Source organism: Chaetodon trifascialis, chromosome 7, assembly GCF_039877785.1.
Source record: "Chaetodon trifascialis isolate fChaTrf1 chromosome 7, fChaTrf1.hap1, whole genome shotgun sequence".
In the NCBI taxonomy this organism is placed as follows: domain Eukaryota; kingdom Metazoa; phylum Chordata; class Actinopteri; order Chaetodontiformes; family Chaetodontidae; genus Chaetodon; species Chaetodon trifascialis.
Genome location: NC_092062.1, coordinates 24,746,722 through 24,757,449, shown reverse-complemented (window position 1 = coordinate 24,757,449; position 10,728 = coordinate 24,746,722). Strand labels below are relative to the sequence as shown.

At 42.2% G+C, this 10,728-nt stretch overlaps 1 protein-coding gene across 2 annotated transcripts; it reads right to left on the bottom strand.

Moving 5' to 3' along the window:
- Nucleotides 1-7,972: 7,972 nt before the first annotated feature.
- On the bottom strand, nt 7,973-9,986 carry LOC139333795 (free fatty acid receptor 2-like). 2 transcript variants are annotated; one of them, XM_070966445.1, is made up of 2 exons: nt 9,941-9,986; nt 7,973-9,320 (listed from the first exon to the last, which is right to left on the bottom strand). In XM_070966445.1, the coding sequence occupies exon 2, from the start codon at nt 9,085-9,087 to the stop codon at nt 8,071-8,073; it is 1,017 nt and encodes a 338-aa protein (XP_070822546.1). In that variant the 5' UTR covers nt 9,088-9,320; nt 9,941-9,986; the 3' UTR covers nt 7,973-8,070. The 2 variants fall into 2 exon arrangements, with proteins under 2 accessions (XP_070822546.1, XP_070822547.1); XM_070966446.1 differs by having other exon boundaries at nt 7,973-9,317; nt 9,941-9,981.
- Nucleotides 9,987-10,728: the final 742 nt, after the last annotated feature.

Sequence of the window (10,728 nt, the reverse complement as noted above, 5' to 3'; positions counted from 1 at the left end):
CTTCACTTTGTTTGCTTCTGATTCAGGGAACACACAACAGACCTGTCCCTGATGACCTGAGAGCTCTGGATACTTCATATGGGGTTAATAAATCTAGAATATATTTTGGTCCTAGACCATTTCATGCTTTGTGGACCAAAAGTAAGATTTTAAAGTCTATTCTTTGACTCAAAGGAAGCCAGTGTAGTGATCTGAGGACTGGTGTGATATGGTCGTGATTAAGGACTCGTGCAGCAGCATTTTGGATCAGCTGTAGCTGCCTAATTGTTTTTTTGTTTAGGCCAGTAAAGACTCCATTGCAATAGTCCAACCTACTGAAAATGAATGCATGAAGTTTTTCCATGTCTTTTTTGGACAAACATCCCTTAATTCTGGTTATATTTTCCAGGTGGTAGTAGACTGATTTGGTAATCAGCTTTAAATGGTTGTTAAAATTCAGGTCAGAATCAATAATTACACCAAGATTTCTGGCTTTATCTGTTCTTGTCAGTGAGATGGAGTTAAGGTGAGCACTGGATGAATTTATTAAGTCTAGATAGGAAAAGCATCTACTCCAATTTGTGTGAAATAACATAAATAAATCAAATAATATGAATAAACTGTGCTGCAAGAACCCCAAAATAAGGAAATGGGGAGTAACAGTCTCAGACACTTTAAAGACACGTTAGACTTTGGGTTCAATAACAATAGACTTCGCATTAGCCAGTGCAGGTGCTCTAAATGTCTCACATAAGGCTGCTGTTGACACTGACCTTTACAGATACTGCGACCAGAAAATGAAGAAGTATGGCCATTTCATGGGACAATGTGAAGCTGAGAAGCAAAAGGCTGTCGTAACGTAATGATCACTTCACCAAGCTCTGACATTTTGGGCTCCCGTATGTGCGGCAAATCTTTGTCGAAAAAACAAAACTTACTTCATTTAAAGTTGGGTCACATCTGCTGCTTTTAAAGCTCCTTAATTAATTAAAAGTAGTGATTACGTAATGCCCCCTAAAGTCATTGCGATGGAAGTGTTTTACAGAGAGTAGTTTTCAATTAGATTAGATTCATTTCTTAAGTATTATGCAATCATTTCCAATCGAAATACAGATCTTGCAAATCATCAACTCTTGGTTTAAAGAGCCGACCTGTAGCGCGATGGCAGCAGCACTCGCTTACTGTTGCACTGCGGTTTCTGTCAGCGTGCAGACGCAGGGCCTGTTTGTTTGCTGAGACACTGACATATGTAGTTTCTTCACGCCAACAGTCTCTGAGATTCGAGTTTCTGTTGAAGAATGACCTATTAATCAACCATCACCTGTAACCATAGAGTGCAACAAAGAAAAGAAGCTGACACCATCACATTTTAAAGCACAGCGAGCGTCAGATTTAAGAGTGCCTGAGAAATTATTTCACCACTCAAGCTTGGAGTGGGGAACAACAGCAGCATGGACAAACTGCCTCAACTCGGTTTGCTTCTTTTGTTTGCTGGCCAACTACCAGGTCAGTCTGAATACAAGTCAGTCCTGTTAAGCTTGTATTCGCCTCCATTTCTGAGAGAGTAACCATTTCAAATACCTGATATGTCATTTTAGAATGAATCAATATATTTTCCTATATATATCTGCACTATAAGTCATTATTAATCCGTGCTTTCCGGGATGAAAAAAAGGTTTAATTAGCACTGAAGCATCATTTCTTCTCCTTCTTTTAATGCTGAAGGTAAAGAGATGCAACCTGCTTGTGGACCATAATTTGTTGTGTTTGCTGCTCTTTATCATCTGCACTTCAATTGTGCACGACTGAGTGTTTTGCTTATCTTATCTGCAGTATTTCATCATCGCACTTAATAATCACTCCATCACACTTAGTCAGACACACAGCAACTCCAATCAAACAGATATTTCAAAGCTTTTGAGATCTTTTGTACTCCAGTGTGTCTGAATTAGTGTTTGCAGAGTTTTTAAAAACAACATTTGTTGTGTGGTGAAGTTAATCACACTGGGGGTCATTCAATACATGTTTGCTGCATTGTAAAATTATACTAAATTGATTTCCAATTTTGTACTTCTGGCTGTTTGAGTTTTCTGTCTGATCGTCCCTGTCTGACAAACCTTGCTCCCAGCTGTCACTCGGGCATACTAAGCACACGTTTAAAGTATTTGTAGTTGATCCGCAGGTCTGCTCGGCACTTTTTAAAAGTTACTTGTATGACACATTGTATTAATGGCTCTGTCTTTAGCCCTGACAGCGACCCCGGAGGGACTGAGGGTAAGACAGTACCCTCCCTCTCTCTATGTGATGCGGGGTGAAACGGCAACCCTGTCCTGTCATTTCAAAGCTGAATCCCTGAAGTATGGGGTTCAGTGGTTCAAAATGAAGTCGGAAAAGCAGCTCATCCCAAAGTCATCCAGGCAGAACTTTGAGGAGAAGAATCAAACCTCGTCCCTGGTGATCACTGAGGTAGCACCGGAGGATTCTGGGTGGTATTACTGCGAGGTGAACGTCCTGCACAGAGACCCAGAGTGGGGCAACGGCACCGAGCTGGTGGTCTTGGGTAAGAGACAAATTGCTTGTTTCAGAAATTCATGCTTGGGTGATTCTGCCATGCTTGTAATTATGTCTCATTTGTATCTTTTGTGCACCAGAGCCACAGCATTTAGTGTGAGGCAGCTCGATACAAGCGCCGGTGTGGACCATGCATCACTATAAAAGAAAGGGCCAGGACCAATCTATAAAAATTCAAGTCATGTGAAATTCCCTCAGAGTTCATCTTTTTGCCTGAACAGTTTCATGACAGATCTAGAAATAATCACCCCGGCACCATGCACAGTGCCTTGTATCGATCTTGCCTGGGGAATTGAAACTCACCAGAAAACAAGGCAGGGAGGGATGGCCAAATTATTATGTGGAAATCCTTCATGCGGAAGAAAAGCTTCCTTCTGATTTTCTCAGGATGCAAAGTTGCTTTCGCCATATAACAACCGATATTGCATGTTTTTACCTGTTTGGTTTTTTTTTCCCACATTTGATTCTCTTTTTTTTATACCATTTTAATTATTTTGCTGAAAATAATGTTTTATTTATTTGCTGCTTTTGATTGCACGATAATTCAGACAAGTAATTTAGAAAAAGATGCTTCAGTTAGGCAGTTTTGTTGTTTTTGTGCACCATACGTACTTTGATTTGTCTATTTTTATGCTTTTTAATAACATTCCTCTTAATTTGTCTTTGTTTTTAAGTAAATGATTTCATTATGATTCATATTACGACCACTATTTCTTTTATATTTTCCATGGTCTGTATGGTTGTTTGCTGCACAATGACGCAGTTAACCAGCCTGACTTGTCTAATCTTTTGTGTTTACTTTGTTTCTGACTCTTTTTCCACTGCTAGCACCACCTTCTGCTCCCAAAATTTACCTCCAGATTCCCCCAGACCCACAGACTGGTCAGTGGGCTCTCCTCTGTCTCACCGGGGGATTCCACCCCCACGAGCTAACCATCACCTGGGCGTACCAGGGCACAGCGGCCGATATCGATCACCTGTCAGTCACCAATTGCACCCTTCCTGCAATCAACCCTCATGGTAACCTCTCCGAACACCCAGCTGACGGAGCCCTGCTGTCCTCAGATTGGTTGCTGAACTCCATCCCTCCAAGCCAGCCAAAGTGTTTCCAGGTGATGGACAACCACAGCAAGGATGTGTATCTCTTCAGTGTGTTCGCACTCCCACTGAAACAGTCTTTGCAAACGGGAATCACTTTCACATGTGGGGTGCAGGACCACCCCGCCATGAGCACAGCTCTGACTGCTTCCTTCACCTGGGGTAAATAAACACCAGGATTCAATTCCTTTTCCAAACATTACGATTTTATAGAAATTTGTCTCGGAGGCACTCGAGCCACTGGTTGTGAAATTATTTTTGAAAATTCCCATTTGAAGGTTTGCTTTTAATCATATTCTAAATGTTCCTCATCATGAAAAATGGACTTAATACTATGCCCGACAGTTTTAATTATTTAACTTTGCTGCTGAGAAATCATGTTTTTTCTTCAGTCAGTTTGGTATGACAGATGGCTCTAAATATTATGATACCCACTGTTTGCTTTGCAGAAGGAGCCTCTCAGAGGTATAAATCACTGCAGTAATAAATGTGCAGCACGTGCAACTTGGAAAAAAAAACAAAACACTGCACACAGTCGGTGAATTCATCTAACGCTGACCCAGAATCAGAAAGTGCACTGATTCAAACTGCTGAATGCATTTCAGGTTTCTACAAACAGTGACCTTTCGCTTCACTCTGCTGAAAGACTGCTTGGAAGTTCTCTCTAAACCTGCAGTAACAGATTTTTTGGCTACTTTGGGGCAGTGCAAACAAGCTGTAAACACAACGCTGACATACTGCCACCTTACAAGTTGATAGCAGCAGTTCATGATTTATACACCCAGCAGTTATGGAGCTACATTAGCATTGAGTTATTGTTGTGTTTTGGGTCACCTGACAAATGGAAGTCCAATAATTGTTCTCCCTGTAGCTCTGCTATGGTCTCCACCAAGGCCCGAGGGAAATATCTTCACCTATAGTCATTAACGTTGCCGTATTTCTTGAAATGTATGCAACTCTTTATGTATATATGGATAATTTCTTTAAATAACATTTTTAATCACAAATTATTGCTGCATTAATGACCATGGCTGATACACAGGAGATGGTGTAGAAACTGGTCAAATACAGTCTGTAACGCATGGACAGATAGTTGTTTTTTTAGCTGAAAGCAGCTGCATGCTGTGTCGGATAAATGAAACCCGCAGAGTTTTTGAAAATTCTGTTTGGGTTCATCCTTACAAGCAGCCCCTCTCGCATTACACATACTCACATTTGGCTCATTACTGACATAAAAATGTTGATAAAAGCAGCAAGTTTTTATGTGCACGGGCTTGCACATTTGACTTCTCATCAAACAACCTAATATTTTCTAATGCAGTGGCTCAACTCTCGCACTGATGATTCAACCAGCAGATTTTCTTTTCTAAGCTTTGGAAGCGCACCAACCCCAATTCACCTAACCTTGCCTACGAAGAAAACTCCGGACACTTAAAACAACTTAGTTCCTCCTTGCAAGCCTAAAAGAAACTTCTCTCCAAATATTACCATCTGTGCTGACACCGAGTTCAGGGACGACAGGGCCTCGCATACCACTAGCCTCTTGCTCAGTGTTTGCCCTACTTGACTGTTAATGTGGGTCAGACATCGATCATTCCAAGGCAACAGATTGCCTGCAATACTGCATACTTGAACAAATTAATGATTTTCCCCAATCAATGTTTAAACACCTCTCCTCCCAGGGAGGAGGCGGACGTCCATCCACCAAAGCCAGTTCAACCTTCCTGATTTAATTCTGTCGTGCTCAATAACGTGATAAGTCAGTGCTAATCAGTGTTTGCCTAATTTTTTCCAGATGCTTCCCCTAACGAGCTGATTGTGCACTTGAATATTCTCAAGATGTGTTTCCTCTCTGCAATGACAGTCGTGTTTTTATTGGAAGGTGAGTGAGTAAACCTCTTTGAATTAGAGGAAGCTGTAAAAAAAAAAAAAAAAAAGGATATTTAATTTATGTGATCTTTGACTCTGCAGCAGTCAAACATTTCCGCCTGCAGGGAAAATGATGTCGGCCATGTGAGTACAATATTCTCCTCTGCCTTTGACAAACACATCATGTACACACGCACATGCACAGGGCTGTTTATCTTATTGCCTTATCCTTGTAACCTATCACACATTGTTAGGAAAAAGTCAACACTGACGCAACAACCAATTATTGTCTTCCAGGAAATACAAAATGAAATAGGAGAGAAAACAAAAAAAGGACCGGCGGGTGTTCGGTGTGGCTCAGAAGACCAACCTTTGACAAACAACATCATGTAAATCCAGACCGTCATTGCTGAAAAATGAGAATTCACTCTGACTTAACAGTTGATTCTGCGTTATGAGTAAATGTAAACTCCCTCTTTCATGCTTGCTGTTACATTTCTGCCATTTTTAAACCTCTTGCTCTACATTCTGCTTGGCTTTCACCTACCGCGTATCCTCTGAACACTGATGCACTGCCGATTTCTTTCTGCACATCAAAGCTGTTTATCTCTGTAACTCTTTATCGCTGTGGCGTGCTGACTAGCGTGTTTTTGGATTTGCTCATTGTGTCGACGGCTGGTAGTCCGCACATCTTAGTCATTCACTCAGGTCCGTGTGTCAGAGTGAATGCTTCATGCATGATCCACCTGTCAAACAGACACAGTGATCATCTCAACCTCCGCAGAGGCCTAATCCTCACAAAACAGGATTACCGTTGATGCCAGTGCTCGCCTGTGTGATAGCTTTGCCTCTGTGTGCAGTGTGTGGGCTGAGATCTTGATTCACGTGTCGGAGGAAGTGCATTTTAAATTTAGGCCTGCCCACACGGCAGAGGGTGCCAAGTGCTGCCAGTAATAATGACCATTAAATTTAGAGCAAGATGATGAATCTACAGTATAACCAGATTAGTGATGTCAAAAAACGCCTTTTTATCTGCTCAATAAACTTCCTATTGCTCACACTTAATCCTTATTTTGATTTTAAACAATTTTTATGAATGCCATTAAATATATACAGAAATGTGGTATAAATTTGGCATGATCTGGTGATCACAATCAAATTCTTGTAACACATTCGTCACTCTCTCTCTCTCTCTCTCTCTCTCTCTCTCTCTCTCAAAAACAAATTGGTCCTCATTTCTCCGCTTTCACGCACACACAAACACACGCAATCACCTACTATCTGAATGCTGCCCATACAAAGCAATCTTTTAGTCATAAATGACGTAAATGTATTATTATGGGATTTGTTTATTAGGGTCATTCTCTTTACTTCCTCATGCTCAGATGTGTGTGGACACACGCACACACACACACACTTCATATTTTGCTTGTGTGCGATTCAAAATCTACTGTGAAATTGAGCCATTCTTCACAAGGCAATGTTTTTTACACTCTTTTGTATATAATGTGCAAAGCCTCTACAGCTGATTGTATTTAGTATGTTTTTATTGTCTAATTATTCTACTTGTTCTTTTTTCTACCTCCTTCTTATTTTCATTCTTGCTGTCATGAAGTGAATTTCCCCAGCGTGGGATCAATAAAGTCTTATCTTATGTTATTTTATCAAACAAAATCACCTTTTACCAGACCCTTACAAATTCAATTCAATTAATCACACATTATGTAAATTACATGTTTATATGATTTGTGTATGAAAACATTGTTTCTGTTTTTTGTCTTCTATAATTACAACCCCTGTCATACAGCTTCCCCACATGTATTACATATATTCATACATGTATGCTACATTAGTACCAGGTGCAGTATGTGTAAGTAAATGCTTTTAATGAGATGAAATGAATAAAAAATGGTGCAAACTAAAATCTGCATGAGAACGTATAGCGTGTGAAAAATACACAGCTGCATGTTGACGTGAAAGCAACTGTATGCTCGCTGCATATTGTGTTTTTATAAGGTGCACAAAACCAAACACAAAGTCATTTTCAACACACTTGAACATAATTTCACATCTCACACGTCACATTTCAGTTTGTTTTTTAATCACAATATGTGACAACAAATGCTGTTACAAGCATACGACATATCCTGTCAAAGCTGGTGGGAAATCTTTATCTTTTATTGGTTCGCGGTGACGTCTGAAGCCGTCGCTTGGATATTTATTATTTCTCCCTCGCAGAAATTCACAATACGAGCACCTGTATTAATGGAGATCATATTAAATCCTTATTAACTTTTTTAATTTGCATGTGACAGTTCAAGGCACCCCGTCTCTTTGTCTTCACACATTACACCGCATAAAAACTGCGGTCTGCTCAGACGTGCAGAGGTTTTACTATCTTGCCTCGTTTCCAAATAGGAAGTCCATCAGACAGTCAAACAGAGACACGTTTCCTACATGTGTAAAAACACAAGCATGTCATTAATTTCCTGCTTCCAGAGATGAAGAAATAAGTTAGTCAAAGCAGCTGCTCACAGCTTCCTTTCAGTCAGCTTAGATAGCATTGATCTCCCCTTGTTTGTGTTCCTTATCTTTTGCTGTCTTGTTAATTCCCCGCAAGGCCCAGAACAGGCGACAGGACATGCACCTGTTTAGGCGACTCTTAACCCCTTCCATCACGCTACGCACAGTCCCTCTAACAGCAGGGGAGGAGAGGTAGAAAATCAGAGGGTCTAGACAAGCATTGAAGGTGCTGCACAGCAGGGCCTTGTCTCTCCAGTCAGGACTTTTCCACGTGATAAAACCAACGATGTGCGAGACGTTATAGGGGCCGAAACAGAAGCCGAACACCAGCAGCGTTCCCAAAGCCATGCCAATGGCCCGCAGGCGTCGGCGTCGGCCAATGTGATGCAGCTTGGACAGAATCCTAATGAAGTTGATGTAGCAGAAACTGCAAATCAGGAAAGGGATGCAGAAAAGCACCACGCAGAGCTCCAGACGCACAGGCAGGAGGACTTTCAGCTGAGCCTGGGTGAAATTCTCATAACATACCTCCTCTTTGTCACCAGTGGCAGAGCTGGCTGAAGCGTTGTGGCCTAAGGTGGCATTCACTGAGTTTTCAGAGTTAATGAAGGGCATAATGAACACAATGCTCAGATTGATGAAGGAGAAAATCCAGAAGAAGACACTGGCGGCGACAGCGTACACGGGTCGGCGTTTCAGGGAGTGCTGGATGGGATAAGCCACGCCGAGGTAGCGCTCTACGCTGACCGCAGTGAGGAAGAAGGTGCTGTTGTAGATGGTCATGTAGAAGATGAAGCCAGACAGAGGGCAGAGGGCGTAGGGCATGTCCCAGAGCATGTTGTTCATCACTTCCTGCATCTTGAAGGGCAGGAAGAGGAGAAAGAGGAGGTCAGAGATGGTCAGGTTGAGGAGCAGGATGTCAATCGGCGTGGGCTTCTGCCTCACTTTCTTGCAGAAAGTGTAGAAGGCGAGGACATTGGCGGGGAAGCCCAGCACAAAGGTGATGATGTAGACAGACAGACACAGCCCAGTGTGGCACTCCTGCATGGTGGCCTCGGTGTAACTCAGTCGCTCCGTCAGGGGTGGAGATGTGTCACATTATGTCCTTGAGTCTGGTGGGAATGAATACACCGCGGCACACTGTCAGACAGCCAGAGCCGCGGGAGACGAAGGCTTCTTATTGGGTCAGCAGCCTGGAACAAACCCGGTGAGACGGCGTGGTTTTCCTGTCCCCACCGATAAACCAACGCTCATCGTTTCCTCGAGGGCTTTGAGCTCTGCTGATAAGAGAGAATGGAAAGAGATTACCACGCTGCGCAGCACAGTATTTCGACCTAGCGTCCATCTGACACTTGGTTTAAGAGTGCACAGCTTTACTTTTTTTACATTAAATTTTAGCCTACAAGCTAAAAGACGACAGGAAGAAGCCAAAGATAAACTCTTATTCCCCCTTTCCTATATTCCCTCTTAATTTCCTTCTTTATTCCTACTTCAGACTTTATGGTGGAGCTGAATTATCTCTTAATGAGGAGCCACTGTTTTGGTCTGGCACATGGTTTTGTGTACAAACCCTAATACTGTGTTATTGCTTGCTGCATGTCATAAATACAGTACAGTGATGCTTTTATCATTAACTCCCTGCCCTCATTCTCCGTCCATGCACAAATACTGGACATGTTGTGAAACTGATGACCCTCATAAACATAATGGCTTAACTACACCAGGGGAAATGACTGTCTCAAAGCTTTAGCTGGCACAGCTTCCCAACACGCTCCCGTCATCAAAACAATGTCTGTATCTAATTCCTGCATCTTATTATAAAGGAAATGCAAAATAGACTGGAGGAAATTGGTAGAATGTAAAAGCACAGCTACAGAGAGGAAATCATTTTTTGCCTTACCCCGTATGTAATGAGCTGCATCGCATAAAAGTGAACGAGTGTGACAGAAGCTCGACTCTTATAGTGCAGCGACAAAGCGGGGGGGGAGTTTTTTGGGGGGAGTTTTTTTTTTTTACTACCCTGCAGAGGAATGTGACGAAACTAAAGAAGTGCCAGCAGCTTTAGCAACATGAAGACTTCCTCCTTGTCTGCGGTGGTGGTTTGTCAGTTCACACGTTTCCTATTTTAACACCTTTGAAAAGAACCTAGCTGGAAATAAAAAGGAATAGCTGTGGCTTACCTTGTTCCACCGCCTGTTTCTTGGCACAGCCACATGTGGTGATTGCTCAACTGTTATATTTGGTCTCCTCTTTTCAGCAGCCATTCAGCTCCTACCTGCTGCCGCCCGGCGCGTCCCCCTATTTACATGATAATCTCAACATCCAGCGCAGATAATAGAAATTATTAGCAAGGCGATACTGCTGCAATTTGTCTCCCACGCTTCCCAAATATGGTTTCTGTGGTAACAGCTGGCTGTTTTGCAACACGCGTGACGGCAAGCCCGTCTGATTGTGGGTTATTAAAGCATATTTAGTTATCCATAGCCACTGCACTTACATGGACGCCTCTTTGTTATGAGAGGCGAAGAAAAGGTATTTGACACAAAATAGATGACCTTCTGTCAAAGCAGTCCCTCCCTATCATAACATGTGAGGGCAGCAGGGCCTCTTATATGGCTGTCCAAACAGAGGCCTGTTGTTTAGACAGCCATATACTGTGCACAATCATAATAAACATGACATGTGCTT

Coding starts and splice junctions, on each gene's coding strand:
- LOC139333795 (XM_070966445.1), bottom strand. CDS start 9,087: ATGCAGGAGTGCCACACTGGGCTGTGTCTGTCTGTCTACATCATCACC.